The sequence below is a fragment of the Carcharhinus amblyrhynchos genome, chromosome 33, assembly GCF_965287045.1.
Source record: "Carcharhinus amblyrhynchos chromosome 33, sCarAmb.v2.hapA, whole genome shotgun sequence".
In the NCBI taxonomy this organism is placed as follows: Eukaryota; Metazoa; Chordata; class Chondrichthyes; order Carcharhiniformes; family Carcharhinidae; genus Carcharhinus; species Carcharhinus amblyrhynchos.
In genome coordinates, this window is record NC_137356.1 from 16,480,371 (window position 1) to 16,498,042 (window position 17,672).

The window sequence follows — 17,672 nt, forward strand, 5'->3', positions numbered from 1 at the left end:
TCTTGTGTGTTATGGACTTTTGAATGCTTTACCTGGGTTCCTGTGTATGAATCATAGAATCCCTACAGTACATAAGGAGGGTATTCGGCCCATCAAGTCTGTACCGACCACAATTCCACCCTTACCCTATCCCAGTAACCCTACACATTTACCCTGCTGATCCCCCCGACACTAGGGTCAATTTAGCATGGCCAATCAACCTAACCTGTATGTCTTTGGAGTGTGAGAGGAAAGTGGAGCACCGGAAGGAAACCCGTGTAGATAGAGGGGAAAACTCCACACAGTCAGTGATCAAGGCCAGAATTGAACCCGGGTCCCTGGTGCTGTGGAGCAGCAGTGCCATCCCCATGAACGCACATTGCTTTTACCGAGCATAAACAAACTCACCTGATTATGCCAAGTTTTACAGACACTAGATGGTATCATCCCTGTGAGCCAAATATTGTTGTGCCCACCGCTAGCTGGTCCAATGTTAATTACAGGGGCGCTGTGGGTGATGCAGGGTCCACTGTCCCTGTGCTACCCTCAACAGACACCGACAAAAACGAGAGAGCTGAGTTTGTATAAAATATTTATCGTAAATTGCAAAGTAAACAATCGATACAAACACAGAAAATGGAAAATATTAAATAACATCAAAAATTCCTAGGCATCGCTAGGATAACGGACACATCAGGGCACAATCAGCCGTTAACACAGAATTGGCATTCAAACTTTGTCCATTCTATAAAATAAACTTTGCCCGTGAACTGCAAAGCTTTCAAGAATTTTACTTCAAATCCTCTTATTTGCACAATTGGCTGCAATTAAGCACCAGGTAGGTGTGAGACTCAGACTTGTATCATCAGTGCTGATCCATTATCCGCTCAGCCATTTTGGAGGAGAGACGGAAGGAGGGAGGAGGAAAAGGCAGGAAAGGATAGCTGTGGGAAATGCTACTCCTCCATTCTCCTCCCCCGCCACCCCTCTCTTCTGAAGGCACTGACTTTGTAAAAAGTCTGACAACATCGGCACTGACTTTAGCAGGGTTGCAACCCTAACAGGCTGTGGAATAGGGACAAGCAGGAACTTAAACATCAATGTCAGGGTGGGAGCAGTATTACAGAGCGGGGTGACCCAAGGGACATTGCTGGGAGCCCGAGAATTTCCTGCAATGACAGTAAGAAGTCTCACAACACCAGGTTAAAGTCCAACAGGTTTATTTGATAGTAAACGCCACAAGCTTTCGGAGCGCTGTCCCTTCGTCAGATGAGTGGGGAGTTCTGATCACAAACAGGGCATATAAAGGCACACACTCGGTTTACAGAATACTGATTAGAATGTGAGTCTTTACATTCTAATTTACATTCTAATCAGATGAAGGAACAGCGTTCCAAAAGCTTGTGCTACCAAATAAACCTGTTGGACTTTACCCTGATGTTGTGAGACTTCTTTACCCCCAGTCCAACGCCGGCATCTCCACATCATTCCTGCAATGAGACAGACTGCAAAACCCAGCGCAGCTTGATTTAAATCTTCAGCAGCAACAGGTAGGGGCAGTGGAATTGGAAGGAGCTGTTGAGACTAATGTGGGAGAAAAATGTATTAATGGGTAGCACACTGGAGACTGGAACTGGAGTCACAGGTCCTTTGGCACATCGCATTTGCATCAGTCAAAAACAGCCACCTAGCTATTCTAACCCCATTTTCCAAGACTTGGTTTCGCAAGTGTACCTCCAAATATTTCTCAAGTGTTATGAAGCCTCCACCACGCTTTCAGGCGGTGAGTTCCAGACTGGAACTGGAAAAGAGTGAAAAAGCTTTTCCTCACATCTCCGCCAAACCTCCTGCTCCTTCCCTTAAGTCCACCCACCAGTGCGAACACGCGTTGCAATAATGGAAAAGGTGAGACTGAGAAGGATCTAGGCACTTAGTGTATAACCGAACTGCTCTGAGGTCTGGCCAGCCTGGACCTCAAGTGTTGTGTCCGGTTCCAGTTATCTAGGCACAGAGGAGAGATTTCAGCAATGGAGACAAGAGAGAAGGAAAGTCAAACCCGATGATCCAGCTTTCTTGCATGTCTGGGGCCAACCAAAAAGTGAATCTGCAAGTGTGAAAGGGACTGAGTGAAGAATGCTGGTGGCGCAGTGGTTAGCACTGCTGCCTCACCATGCTAAGAATCTGGGTTTGATTCCAAGCTTGGGCCACTAAGTGAAGTTTACACATTCTCCGTGTGTCTGCATGGGTTTTCTCCGGGTGCTCTGGTTTCCTCCCACAGTCTGAAAGATGTGCAGGTCAGGGTGATTGGATAAATTGACCTTAGTGTCAGGGGATGAGCAGGGTAAATGGGGTTACGGGAATGGGGCCTGGGTGGGATTGTGGGCCGTGCAGACTCGACGGGTCGAATGGCCTCCTTCTGCACTGTTCCAGCTATCACGCTGAACGTTGGTGGAAAGCTCTGCGGGTCCCCAATACTCTTCCAATACATTCAGTACAGGATTCCTGGAGGGGAAGGTGACAGGCCAGCGATCACAGACAGCTTTCAGGGTAACTCTGCTCATGTGGTGAAGTGCATTGAAACAGCTTCCACATGCATGAAGGGAAGGTCAGAGGACAGCAAAGGTCCAGGGTCACTCAATAAGGCCCTTCGGTGTCTGGAGGAGACCAAGATATTTCATCAGGTCCAATCTGTCCAGCACCTTGCACCGCACTTCTTTTGTACCCAATTTTGTACTGCAGCCGTGACCTTGGAGTGGGGGATAGGGTGGAGGATCAAGGAAGTGCATTTCCATAAGGATTCTCCCTGTATGGACACATTGACTTGACTGATCTGGTTCTGTGCTGTTTATCCTGTATAACCCAAGCAATCCACCTGGGGAACTGGGGGGTCCATTCTCAGAAGGCCTGCGGAAAGTCAATACTTAAGCTTCACCAACTTTCCCCAAACCTCGTATCTGTGCACCAGAAGGCCGTGGGTTCGATCCCCACTCCGGGACCTCAGCGCATGGTCTGGGCAGACAGCCCTGGGTGGTACTGAGGGAAATCCTGAGAAAGTTTTCAAGATTCTAAGGGGACGGATGAGCTGGATTATGAAAATGGTGAGAGGGGAGAAAGAGTAACAGCAGGAACTATCCAGATTTGTTTTGGCAAAAGAAGTAATGAGAAGACGGAGAAGTTAGGATGGGTTTCTTAATCTTAAGTGACCAACCAAATGGACGGTAGTGTCCTTTCTGCCAGCGTACTAGAGTTAAGGAGGACATTCAGAACCGTCTTGTTCCTTGTACGAGCAGTAACTTGCTGGATGTAAACAGTATATCACCTACAAGGCACACTGGCTGAGTAACTGGGCTTAGAGCCTAGACTGTCCATTCTGAGAACGTTTCAAAGATTCCGAATGAGCAAAAAAAAACATTTTTAACAAAAAGAGCTGGAAATAAAACTGACTCACGTCCTGACCATATGGTGTCTCCATGGTGATAGGGTAGTGCAATAACTTTCACAGCAGCTGGATCCAGGAATTTTAAATCCTTAAGAGATGTGTCAGATGGGAATGCCAAGAGATTTGTCATAGATTTAGCAGAGGCTGTTCCTTTGAAATGATTGGAAGCCACCCACAACCTACACAACTCCCTGAGTGTAATCCTGACTTCTGACAAGAGCAGGAAATGCTCAATATCAGCCTCCAACTAGTCTGGTCTTCAGAAATTTCCTCTGGTCTTATCTGAAATCTCAATTATCTTTATCCTACAAATGGAGGCATCGACCATGTTTGTACCCCAATGTACAGAGGCATTCGCTGGGCTAATACCTGCTGTGTAGAGGTACTAACCAAGCAGATAACCCTGGTGTGGGGAGAACAGGAGGCTATTCAGCCCCTCAAACCTGTTCCGTCATTCAACTGGACAACTGGCCGATGGGTCACTTTCATTTGTTGGGGCACTGACCACACACACACACACATCTTTCACCACTGCCCACACTGCTATCCCTCCCCCATCCGTGATGTGATTCCCCTTACATGGGTCACCCCACAGTCTCAGGGACTAGAGATGAGGCTCATTTTCTTGTTCGGGGACACCCCACCTCCGAGATTTAATAAGAGCTATTTAACGGGTTAAGAAACGACACGTCGCTACCGAGGTTACGGCTGGCTGGGATCGCTCGGCAACCGACAAAACTTGCAGCCAGTGAGGTGGAAACCCCCTTGGAACGTAGTGAGAAGGAGCACCGACCTTTAAAAAACATGAATTAAAGGGTGAAATACAAAAAAAATACATTTTTATGGTATTTTGTATTACATTTGTAATAGAAACAGAACGCTGAGACAGCAGGATAGAATTGCGCCTTACGGCTGTAACACAAACGAGCTGGTATCGTGTCAAGGTGCCCATTACACAATCTCCACATTCCATTGTCCCGCAATTGAATATTTGGACGAATGTATAATGCACAGCTCGACTCGATACGTTTTGCGTTGCTGCCTAAGTCGCAAACCTACCCTGCTGAACTTATAACACATGCAACTCATTCATAGCAGTGACCCTGCGAGGTATCCAGTCCTTTTGAGGTGAATCGTGTATATCTAACTATTAATATACATTGAGGCACATTGCAAGTTAGTCGACAATCAATGGTTAGTCTGCACAAACTGCGCTCTCCCCACCCGCCCTGAACACCACACAGGGAAGGACGGTACCGGGAGTAGCTGGGGTTCCGAGGTCATTCCGACCCGCTCGAACACGGGTCGCGTCCCTGTATTCCGCTTCCCCTTTCCCAACCCGCCATTCGCCACCGGGCGCCGGCCCAGGCCAGCGGTCACAGCTCGTCCCTGGAGGCCGAGTCAATGGGAGAATGCGAGACGTCCAGGTTCTGCGCGGCCTCCCGGATCTTTGCCTGCTCCTTGGTCTTCTGCGACTTGGCGCGGTCCCAGTCCGTCTTCAGCTTCTCGTTGTCCCAGACCGTGGAGGTCTCCGTGTCGCTGACGTAACCCGGGTCGCCCGTGTAATGTGTGGGGTAGATGAGGAGCGGCTCGACGGAGAAGGCCTTCAGGTCGCGTTTCTCAAAGTGATCCATGTACTCGGACCTGGTGGAGGGACAGAAAGCTGCCGGGTTCAAACAGGCCAAGGAGAGCGACTAAGAAAGACAGGGCAGGACGACAGCTAAGAGGAAGAGCATCTTCGGAATAAGCACCCAAATCCTTATTGTTTTTGAACTGATCAAAGAACAACACAGCACGGGAAACAGGCCCTTCGGCCCAACGAGCCCACACTGCCATTTTAACACTGTGAGTTCCCTCTTCCACCCATGACCCTTGTCTGTGCTTATGGAAACCAGATTGAGGGGAGGCTAATTTAGGGACAATTTGTTACACCAGTCAGTCTACGGGCACATCTTTGGGGTGTGGGAGGAAACTGGAGCACCCGGGGAAAACCCATGTAAGCACGGGGAGAATGCGCAAACTCCCACAGATACTGGCCCAAATCCATGTACCTGCACAGCAAACAGTGATAGTCACTGAGCTGTCGTGTTGCCCAGCATCTGATCCAGTTTAAGCACACGCTAATGACGTGAAGTACTAGGCTACTCTCGAAACATCCAAGAGCAGCCCTCGCACGACCCACTGCATGTATGCCCCTTGTTGGACAACAAGGTGGACCGATCAGGAGAGGTGATGGCCTAGTGGTATTATCGCTAGACTATTAATCCAGAAACTCAGCTAACGTTCTGGGGATCCGGGTTCAAATCCTGCTGCGGCAGAATCTGGAATTTGAATTCAATACAAAATATCTGAAGTTAAGCATCTGCTGATCGACCATTGTTGACTGTTGAAAAAACCCATCTGGTTTGCTGGCGGCATGGTGGCACAGTGGTTAGCACTGCTGCTTCACAGCTCCAGGGACCTGGGTTCAATTCCCGGCTCGGGTCACTGTCTGCGTGGAGTTTGCATGTTCTCCTCGTGACTGTGTGGGTTTCCTCCGGATTCCTCCCACAGTCCAAAGATGTGCAGGTTAGGTTGATTGGCTGCGCTAAAATTGCCCCTTAATGTCCTGGGATGCGTAGGTTAGAAGGATTAGTGGGTAAAATATGTAGGGATATGGGGATAGGGCCTGGGTGGGATTGTGTTCGGTGCAGACTTGATGGGCCGAAGGGCCTCTTTCTGCACTGTCGGGTTCTATGATTCTATGATAAGGTCCTTCAGGGAAGGAAATCTGCCGTCCTTACCCGGTCTGGCCTACATGTGACTCCAGAGCCACAGCAATGCCTTCTCAACTGCCCCCTGGAATGCCCTAGCAAGCCACTCAGTTCAAGGGGCAACTAGGGATGGCCAATAAATGCTGGCCCAGCCAGCGATGCCCATGTCCCGTGAATGAATTAAAAAAAACTGACATATCTCGTATATAACAGCCTAACCCACAAATCAGGTGACTGTCCTTTTGAAAGACATTCAGAGACATTTATTAGCAACTAGGGAGAGACCATTCAGCCCAACGACCCCATTTGGTCACTCAGTTAGATCAAGGTGAATCTGATCTTGATTTACCCACCCAACAAAAATCTTATCAATCTCAGGTTAGCGATCGTTCCCCGCCCCAGTCCAACAATCTTTTAGGAATCTAGATTTCCATACCCTCTGTGTGAATACATGTTTCCCAACATCACCCCAGAACCTCCCCATAGCATCTAAATTTTAAAAAAAGTAAAGGAAAAAGTTTACTTATTAGTGTCACAAGTAGGCTTACATTAACACTGCAATGAAGTTACTGTGAAAATCCCCTAGTTGCCACAATCCAGCACCTGTTCAGGTAACACTGAGAGAATTTAGCACGGCTAATGGACCCTAACCAGCACGCCTTTCAGACTGTGGAAGGAAACCATAGCACCCAGAGAAAACCCACGCAGACATGGGGAGAATGTGTAAACTCCACAGTACTCCAAGCCGGGAATCGAACCCAGGTCCCTGGCGCCACGAGGCAGCAGTGTTAACCACTGTGCCGCCCCAATCCCATCATGCACACATCCAATTTTAACCCAAAATTAAGAGGGGAGAACCTGATCTCCATTCCATTCTTGCACCCTTCAGCGCACTAACACTTCACCCACAGAATGACCAGTGCCCCAGCTCTGTCCCCTTCTTTCAGCGCAGGATACCTACACAGGGTGCTTGTTGTACATCACGGGCAAAAATTCATCCACAGGCAGCATCTTGTTAAAGGGTTTGGCATCGAGGAGCTTCTTCGCCCCTTGGAGCGAGAGGGCGTATCCAAGAGTCCAGTAGGAGTAATCAGCCTCCACCAAGTTCCGGACCCCGGGCACCGGCTTCTCCGGATGATCCACTTGCATCCGCTTTCGGCCTATGTAGCTGCGGGAAGCAGAAACAGGGGATTCTGTTAAAGGAGCGGCAGGAGATTAAAATGGAAGGAGGATAAGTATCAAAACAGCACGGACAAACACGGAAATGAGGCTGGGGTCCTGGGAAGGTGGATCTAAACAGAAGATCAAAGCTGGGATGTCAATGATGGTGGTGGCACGGTGATTAGCACTGCTGCCTCACAGCACCAGGGACCCAGGTCTGATTCAGGCCTCGGGTCACCGTCTGTGTGGAGTTTGTACATTCTCCCCGTGACTGCGTGGGTTTCCGCCGGGTGCTCCGGTTTCCTCCCACAGTCCAAAGATGTGCAGGTTAGGTGGATTGGCCATGCTAAGTTGCTCCTTAGTGTCCAAAGATGTGCAGGTTAGGTGGATTGGCCATGCTAAGTTGCTCCTTAGTGTCCAAAGATGTGCAGGTTAGGTGGATTGGCCATGCTAAATCGCCCCTTAGTGTCCAAAGATGTGGAGGTAGGAGGGTTGACCATGGCAATTGCGCAGGGTCACGGATATAGGGCGGAAGGGAGGGCCTGGATGGGATATCCTTTCGGAGAGTCAGTGTGGACTCAATGGGCTGAATGGCCTCTTTTTGCACTGTAGGGGTTCTAAACAAAAGCCAATACATAAAAAAGCAAGGCAATGAGGGAAAGATGGATTGAGAGCATGGATTTAAAAATAAACGATAAAACAAACAGCCATTGTTGGGATTGCACAAGATTCTTGCGTTCCAGATTGTTAGTCTTGGCTTAATGGGTAACGGTATCGTCTCCAAGATAGAATATTGAGAGTTCAAATCCCACTCCAGGGATTTGAGTACAAAATCCTGCTGACATTCCAGTGTATTATCGAGGGAGCGCCGGTCTTTGGAGCTGTTTTAATTACAACCCTTTGACAGGCTGTGGCTGTCGCTGGCAAGGATAGCATTCATTGCTCATCCCTAACTGCTCTCAAGCTGAGCTGCCACTTCAGAGGGCAATTAAGAGGCAACAACTTCTGAAGGCCAAATCAGGTAAGGATGACCCATCTCCTTCCCTCAAGGATATTCCGCTGCCTCGGAAAAGCAGGCAACATAATCAAGGACCCCTGGGGGACCTGCCTCGCATTAAGTTGATCTTTCTCTACACCCTAGCTATGACTGTAACACCACATTCTGCACTCTCTCCTTTCCTTCTCTATGAATGGTATGCTCTGTCTGTGTAGTGCACAAGAAACAATACTTTTCACTGTATACTAATACATGTGACAATCATAAATCAGATTGGGATGGGTTTTCAGGATAATCGATGATAGTTGTCACGGTCACCATCACTGATTTAAACTCCAGATTTCATCAACTGAATTTAAATTCCACCAGCTGCCGGGGTGGGATTCGAACCCGTGTCCCAAGAGCACTAGCCTGGCCCTCTCTGGATTACTAGGCCAGTGATATTACCGCTGGCCTAGGTATATCCTTCAGATGAGATGTTAAAACAAAACCAGGTTAAAGTCCAACAGGTTTATTTGGTATCACAAGCTTTCGGAGCACTGCTCCTTCATCAGGTTAAGTGGAAAGTTGGGTTCACAAACACGGCATATATAGACAGAGTTAATTACATGATAATTGAGTCTGTGTTCATATATGCATGTTTGTGGACCCACGTCTCTTCTCACCTGATGAAGGAGCAGCACTCCGAAAGCTCGTGATACCAAATAAACCTGTTGGACTTTAACCTGGTGTTGTGAGACTTCTTGCAGTGCATAAAGTAGCTGCCGCTTTCCTACTTTCCAACAGCGACCACACTTCAAAAACACAACTCAATTGGCTGTAAAGTGCTTTAAGCTGTCCTAAAACTCTGAAAGTCAATATCTAAAGACACAGAGGGGAGGCCTAGTAGTATTATCGCTAGACTATTAATCAAGAAACTCAGCTAATGTTCTGGGAACCTGGGTTCAAATCCTGCCACAGTGGAATTTTTAAAGTAGATTTAAAGTTTATTAGACACAAATTTATTAGACACAAGCAGGCTTACATTAACACTGCAATGAAGTTACTGTGGAAAATCCCCTTGTTGCCACACTCTGGTGCTTGTTTGGGTGCACTGAGGGAGAATTTAGCACGGCCAATGCACCCTAACCAGCATGTCTTTGGAGTGCGGAAGGAAACTGGAGCACCCGGAGGAAACCCATGCAGACACAGGGAGAATGTGCAGACTCTGCACAGACAGTGACCCAAGTCGGGAATCAAACCAGGTCCCTGGCGTTGTGAGGTAGCAGTGCTAACCACTGGGCCATCGTGAAATCTAGAATTAAGAATCTATTGGTGACCACGAAAACCATTGGTGTTTGTCGGGAAGACCCGTCTGGTTCACTAATGTCCCTTTAGGGAAGGAAATCTGCCGTCCTTAACCGGTCTGGCCTACATGTGACTCCAGAGCCACAGCAATGTGGTTGACTCTCAACTGCCCTCCAAGGGCAACTAGGGATGGGCAATAAATGCTGGCAATACCAGTGATGCCCATGTCCCACAAATTGAATAAACAAATGTAATTTTGTCTAAAGGCTGTTAGTGAATATTCTTTCAATGAAGATTCAAGACTTGTTAACAGTCACTGAAGGAAACAGTCAAGTTCCGAGGTCTGGTGAAACATCTGACTCTTCATCTGCCCCTTTTTAATCACCGGGAAATTCAACAACAATTGTATTTATTGATTGTATTCATTGTATTTATTGACATTTGGGGCAGCACAGTGGTTCGCACTGTTTCCTCACAGCATCAGGGATGTGGGTTTGATTCCTGGCTTGGGTCACTGTCTGCAGAGTGTGCACATTCTCCCCATGTCTGTGTGGGTTTCCTCCAGGTGCTCCAGTTTCCTCCCACAGTCTGAAAGATGTGCTGTTTAGGTGCACTGACCATGCTAAATTTTCCCTCAGTGTGCCCGAGCCAGAGTGTGGTGACTAGGGGAATTTCACAGTAAGTTTATTACAGTGTTGACGTAAACCTTACTTGTGCCACTAATAAACAAACTTTACTTTGGCCGCCTTTGGGATAATGAGCTACTTCACAGAGTGTTATAAAGCAAAATTTGACTCTAAGCCAATGCAAGGCAGGAAATTTACACAGAGCACAATCCCACAAACAGGAATGAGATAGAATGAGTCGGTTTTCTGAGTGTTGGTTGAGGCTTGACTAGTGCTGTGTTACCTTTCACACCCACCCGAGGGGAAAGTGTTATCAAAAAGACAGTGTCTCTGACAAGGCAGCACTCCCTCAGTATGGGCACCAGGAGGGAGTGCCAGCCAAGGATTGTTTACTCCTGCTCCTATTTCTTATGTCCTTATAAATGTGTGGGTTAGGTTGATAGTCCAAAGATGTGCGGGTTAGGTTGATTGGCCTTGCTAGAAAATTGCCCCTTAGTGTCCTGGGATATGTTAGAGGGATTAGTGGGTAAATATGTAGGGATATGGGGGTAGGGCCTGGGTGGGACTGTGTTTGGTGCAGACTCGATGGGCCGAAGGGCCTCTTTCTGCACTGTAGGATTCTATGTTCTATGATCTAAATTGCTGGAGTGAAAAATGGCCTTTTAGTTCAGAGACAGGGGGATACACAGCTGTCACCTTTGTGGAGGGATGTCCACGTTCTTATGTGGAGCAGGTTCGTTTGATTTTCACCAGAGTACCCATCTAAATTTACCCAATTTGGAGTGCAGACGCAGGTCTGGTTGACCATAGCCCATTCGTCTCGTTGATGGTTTAACTGGGGTCTCGATCATTCATTTCACAGGAAGAGGAGGAGGTGGCCATTCGGCCCACCGTGTCTGCACTGGTTCTCCAAATGAGCATCATGACTTTGTACCATACCTTTTCCCCTGTACCCCTGCAAACTGCCTCTGCTCAAATAATCATCTATCGCCCTCCTGAATGCCTCGATTGAACCTGCCTCCACCACACTTCCAGGCAGCGCATTCTAGACCCCAGCCACTCGCTGGGTGAAAAAGATTTTTCTCACCTCGCATTTACTTCTTTTGCAAATCATTTTAACCCCGTGCCCTCTCGTTACTCATCTTTTTATGAGTTGTTCCCTGTCTCCTCTGTGCTTGTGCTTATTTTGGTGCAGAAACTGCGAACGCTTTCTGATGATCACAAACCGACCACAGTGCTATTAACAGAAACTGGCTGACTACACACAATTCCAGCTGTACTTTAGGGACTGGGGGCAGAAATAGCATATGGGCCATACTTTGGGCCTGGGCAGTGCAGGCCTGTGTTTGTTGGCCATCTCGAAGTGAGCTCAGGGGCTGGGAGGGTCTTCTCTCAACTCTTATGGTCTTTAAGTATAGGAGTTCCCAAAAGTGATACCAATGAGTCCCTACAGCACAGGAGGCCTGCTAGGCACAGTGGTTAGCACTGCTACTTCACAACGCCAGGGACCCAGGTACGATTCCTGGCTTGGATCACTGTCTGTGTGGAGTCTGCATGTTCTCCCCGTGTCTGCGTGGGTTTCCTCCCACAGTCTGAAAGACGCGCTGGTTAGGGTGCATTGGCCGTGCTAAATTCTCCCTCAGTGTACCCGAACAGGCACCGGAGTGTGGCAACTAGGGGACTTTCACAGTAACTTCATTGCAGTGCCAATGAAAGTCCACTTATGACTAATAAATAAACTTTATATTTGGTAATAGAGAGAGAGGGAGAGAGGCAGGCAGACAGAGAGAGAGAGAGAGAGGCGCAGGCAGACAGACAGAGAGAGACGCAGGGAGAGAGAGAGACGCAGGCAGAGAGAGAGAGAGAAAGACATAGGCAGACAGAGGGAGGCAGAGAGAGAGAGAGGGGGGTGCAGGCAGAAAGACTCCCTTTAACTGTGCATTCCCAAACAACAACAGTTACTCCGTCAGGATTTTCCGAAGTCTGGTGCACGCAGCAACATGTGGAACGGAATGGCATTGGGAAGGTAGGTGGAAAGTAAACCAGCTCAGTGCGTTCTCTGCTCACTCACATCAGGTCCCAGTCGAGTGCAGCCTTCTCCACTTCCTTCATCAGATATTTCAGTCTCCGCTTGAAGAAGATCTCAAACCTTAGGTCATCTTCAAACACCACCGATACCTGCAGCCCTCGTTCAACAATCTACAGGAGACCCGAGAAAAAGCAGCCAGTTAGGACATGCCGCGCGTGCGTGTGTACGTGTGTGCATGTGTGTGTACACATGCGTGTGTGTCTGTGTGTGCGTGTGTCTGTCTGTGTGTGTGAGTGATTGTGTGAGGGTGTGTGTACATACGCAAGACGGTGGGGGTTTCTGCACCGTGGATCTGGACAACCGGACATTGTCCATGGGACCCACACCTCAGGGAGAGTGGGTGCCCGTGGGACGCGGACCTCAGGAAAGACAGGTGCTTGTAGCCCAGGAAGAGCAGGCTTCTGCCAGCAAGTTGTCAAACCTGTGGGACTTTTAGCACAGGGGAAGTGGGTGCCCAAACCTCCGTGTAAGTTGTTCAGCCAATCTGTTGAGAGGGGGTGCCCCATGTAAAGCCGTCGTGTCCACAGGACCCGCATACTAGGGACTGTCACACTCTGGACACATACCTCAGGGAGTGTCACACCCACGGAACCCATACTTTAGGAAGAATGGGCACCCAGACCCAAGGGAGAGATGTGCCTGTGGGACCCACACTCCAGAGTACCGTAATCTCTGTAGAGAGAACAGTCCTAGCTTCTCCAGCCTGTCCCTATAATGGAAGTTCCTCATCCCTTGGTCAATTCTGATAAATCTCCTTTGCCCCTATCCAGGGCCACTACATTCTTCCTACCCTGAATGAGAGTTATCGAGATATACGGCACGGAAACAGGCCCTTCGGCCCAACTCCTCCTTGTCCACCAGGTTTCCTAAACTGAACTAGCCCCATTTGTCTGTGTTTGGGTCATGTCCCTCTAAACCATTCCCATCCATGTACCTGTCCAAATGTCTCTTAAATGTAATTGTACCCACCTCCTCTGGCAACTCATTCCATACACGCACCATCCTGTGTGTGAAAAAGTTGCCCCTCAGGTCCCTTTTAGATCTTTCCCCTCTCACCTTAAGCCCAAGCCCTGTAGTTTTACACTCCCCTAGCCCTGGGGAAAGACCTTATCTACGCCCCTCATGATTTTATAAACCTCTATCAGGTCACTCCTCATTCTCTTACACCCCAAGGTAAGAAGTCCCAGCCTGTGGCCACCACGCTCCAGCTGAGGCCTAGGCAGGAACTTACATAACTTTAAGACTTGTTTTCAGAGAGTTTATGTAGCTCTCTGGCTCAAGAGGAGGAAAAGGAGAAATACGTGTGGAAAATCATTTCCAGGCAACGATGTCTGCATATTTTAAAATGTTGGCATTTAACAGCATTAATATATTGTGCAGATTGTCAAAAAACTTCAGTCAATATCTTACGACTTGGAAGAAAATGTAGCTGGTCTGATTAGCGAATTTGTAGATGCTTTTTAAGATTGGCGGAGTTGCGGATAGTGATGAAGATTGTTAGAGAATACAGCGGGATATAGATAGGCTGGAAAAATGGGCAGGGAAACGGCAAACGGAACTTAATCCAGACAAAAGCCAGGTGATGCATTTTAGTTGATCCAGTACAGGTGGGATCTATAAAATAAATGGCAGAACCATCAGGAGTATAGACACACTGAGAGACCCGGGAGTACAGGACCACAGATCCTTAAATGTGGCAGCACAGCTGGAAAAGGTGGTGAAGAAAGCATATGACACGCTTGCCTTCATCGGACTGGGCATCGAGTGTAAAAGTTGGCAAATTATGTTACAGTTGTATAAAATGTTGGTGAGGCCACGTTTGGAATACTGTGTCCAGTTCTGGTCACCGCACTACCAGAAGGATGTGGAGGCTTTGGAGAGAGTACAGAGAAGGTTTCCCAGGATGTTGCCTGGTATGGGGGGGGGTATTAGCTACAAGGAGAGATTGAATAAACTGGGATCATTCTCCCTGGAAAGACGGAGGCTGAGGGGTAACCTGATAGAAGTTTATAAAATTATGAGGAGTTTGGATAGGGTGAACAGTTGGAAGCTTTTTCGGGCAGAAATGTCAATTACAAGGGGGCACAAGTTCAAGATAAGAGGGGGAAGGCTCAGTGGAGATGTGCGGGGGAAGATTTTTACACAGAGGGTGGTGGGGCCTGGAATGCACTGCCAAGTGAGGTGGTTGAGACAGATACATTAATGACATTTACGACTTATCTGGATAGACACATGAACAGATAAGAGATAGAGGGGTACAGGCGGTTGGTCTAGATAGTAATCGGCAGGCTTGGAGGGCCGAAGGGCCTGTTCCTCAGTGCTGGAATGACAAATGATGATGTTGATACTTCAGCACTCACTGGATCACAGCAAGTGCCACGGGGTTTGTGATTTGGCATGAAGTACAGCTGCCCTATTAGAATTATAAATGGCAGTACCTGCTGAGTGAACCAAACTCCCACAGGTCCTCGCCCAACACTGAGAGTCCTTACCTCTTTCCAGACATTGTAGTGACTGAGGAAACAGCCCATTTCCCCCTTGGTCAGGGGTCGCCCCGAGTATGGGTCTTCATAATCTGCCATCATTGTGATGCCGAGCGCTTTTATCTGGCTGCTGTTGAAAGCTCTGTTGGGAAGATTCATGGAAAAATATTAGCCCATTTCAGGAGGCCAACACCAAAAAGAATACAATAAATGGCAGCAAGTGGGGGGCATGGTGGTTAACATTGCTGCCTCACAGCGCCAGGGACCCAGGTTCAATTCGCCCTCGGGTGACTGTCTATGTGGAGTCTGCGCCTTCTCCCCATGTCTGCATGGGTTTCCTCTCACACTCCAAAGGTATGTAGGTTAGGTGGATTGACCGCGATAAATTGCCCCTTGGTGTCCCAAGATGTGTAGGGTAGGGGAATTAATGGACCTGGGCGGAATGCTTTGTTGGAGAAGCGGTGCAGACTCAATGGGCCAAATGGCCTCCCTCTGCACTGTAGGGATTCTATGAAAGTGGTACAATAATGATAGATTTTTGAAGCTCTGAAGGCCCAGCCACATCTGGAATCACTCCATACAGTGGTTGTAGAACATGTCATCCATTCTATGGTCAGATTTGTCTGGCCGTTCATGCCAGTGGGTCTTCCAGTCCCACCGACAGCTCACCTCCGCCGTGGGTTTCCCAGCGACAAGGGTGCATTCAACAGAACCTTGTGGATAATAGCGGGACCGGAAGATCCCACCGTTCACCAGCGGCAGGCCACCTCTGAAAAACACACAGCACGGTGTGGGCACCACAGTGGTTAGCACTGCTGCCTCACAATGCCAGGGACTCGGGTTCAATTCCCGGCTTGGGTCACTGTCTGTGAGGAGTTTGCTCGTTCTCCCCGTGCCTGCGTGGGTTTCCTCCAGGTGCTCTGGTTTCCTCTCACAATCCAAAGATGTGCGGGTTAGGTAGATTGGCCATGCTCAATTGCCCCATAGTGTCAGGAGGATTAGCAGAGTAAATATGTGGGGTTACGGCAACAGGGGGGTTGTGTGGTCGGTGCAGACTCGATGGGTCGAATGGCCTCCTTCTGCACTGTAGGGATTCTATGATTCTAGCACTCTGCGTGGAAAATCTCAGCCTATGTCTTTTAAACTGAATATGATGACCAAATGTAGGTGAAGAGCCCAACACATGCCTCACCTAGTTTGCCAGTCTGAGCTGAAAATGGGATCGGAGGGAATGCCGGACACTCCATCATTAGGAAGGAGACAGGAAGATGGTAATATTCATGGTTTTGCCATCCAGAGTCCCTGCCATGAATTGGTGCAGATGGGTGAACTCATCAGTTTTGAATTTCCAAAACGAACCCAAAATCACAAGTTTTATACAGCTGGCTTTGATTCTCACTGTGCAGACAGAGTGTTTTCCAAATCGCTGCGGCTTGGAAACTAAATTCTCACGGGATAAAAGCAAAACACTGACTGAACATCTACATCTGGGTGGCACAGTGGTTAGCACTGCAGCTTCACAGCTCCAGGGTCCTGGGTTCGATTCCCAGCTCAGGTCACTGTCTGTATGGAGTTTGCACATTCTCCCCGTGTCTGCGTGGGTTTCCTCCGGGTGCTCCGTTTCCTCCCACAGTCCGAAAGATGTGTTGGATAGGTACGTTGATCCGAACAGGCACCAGAGTGCGGCAACAAGGGGAATTTCGCAGTAACTTTGTTGCAGTGTCAATGTAAGCCTTACTTGTGACTAATAAATAAACTTTAACTTTAAATCTTTCAAGAAGAGAAAACTAGTTTTTGATTTAGATAAATGGGCACATACATAGAGTTGTGAATGTAACCCAATCCATCACACAAACCAGCCTCCCATCCACTGACTCTGTCTACACTTCCCGCTGCCTTGGCAAAGCAGCCAGCATAATTAAGGACCCCATGCACCCCGGACATTCTCTCTTCCACCTTCTTCCGTCAGGGAAAAGATAGAAAAGGTCACGTACCAACCAACTCAAGAACAGCTTCTTCCCTGCTGCCATCAGACTTTTGAATGGACCTACCTTGCATTAAGTAGATCTTTCTCTACACCCTCGCTACGACTGTAACACTACATTCTGCACCCTCTCCTTTCCTTCTCCCCTGTGTAGTCTCTGTACATCTCTGTCTTATCTTGACCTAGCTTTACTGATAGTCATTGCCTTTTAGTTCCGCTATCATCTCTGTAAACCTTTTATTTTGCACCTTCATAGAATCCCTACAGTGCAGAAGGAGGCCATTCGGTCGATCGAGGCTGCACTGACAACAATCCCACCCAGGCCCCATTCTCATGTCGCCACATATTTGCCCGGCTAGTCCCCCTGACACTAAGGGACAAGGTAACATGGCCAATCCACCTAACCCGTACATCGTTGGACAGTGGGAGAAAACTGGAGCACCCGGAGGAAACCCATGCAGTCACGGGGAGAACATGCAGACTCGACACAGAGTATGTGTGTGTTACCCAAGGCCAGAATTGAACCCAGGAGCCTGGTGTTGTGAGGCAGCAGTGCTGACCACTGTGCCGCCCTCTTTCGTAAGATGGAGGACCGAGTTGAGCACAGTAGGTTCTACGGGAAGGTTAACATCAGGAGTGTAACCGTGTCGCACGCACTGTGTCAGCTACTGTTGATAAAACTGTTACCTTCCATCCACAGCATCGATGACTTTACACGCTATTTCCTGCTCGTACAGCGAGCGAAGCATTCGCTCTCTCCTGTCTGGGCGACGCTTCAAGTTAATCAGGAAAATCTAGAAGATGAAAGGCAAGAAATGTTTCAAACTGAATGATCAGTGAGGTAGCTTCCAATAAGACAGGTTTGCACAAGTCA

At 48.4% G+C, this 17,672-nt stretch overlaps 1 protein-coding gene across 1 annotated transcript in view; it reads right to left on the minus strand.

Annotated features, from left to right (window-relative positions):
• Positions 1 to 4,789: 4,789 nt before the first annotated feature.
• The window catches only part of colgalt1b (collagen beta(1-O)galactosyltransferase 1b), a 54,712-nt gene continuing 41,829 nt past the window's right edge, over positions 4,790 to 17,672 (minus strand). Inside the window, exons 8-12 of the mRNA XM_080216484.1 lie at positions 17,486 to 17,592; positions 14,824 to 14,956; positions 12,314 to 12,441; positions 7,133 to 7,339; positions 4,790 to 5,062 (exon numbers count right to left, since the gene is read on the minus strand). Of these exons, the coding sequence (XP_080072610.1) occupies positions 4,795 to 5,062; positions 7,133 to 7,339; positions 12,314 to 12,441; positions 14,824 to 14,956; positions 17,486 to 17,592 (843 nt within the window). The 3' untranslated portion in view covers positions 4,790 to 4,794. The remainder of the gene's footprint in view (positions 5,063 to 7,132; positions 7,340 to 12,313; positions 12,442 to 14,823; positions 14,957 to 17,485; positions 17,593 to 17,672) is intronic.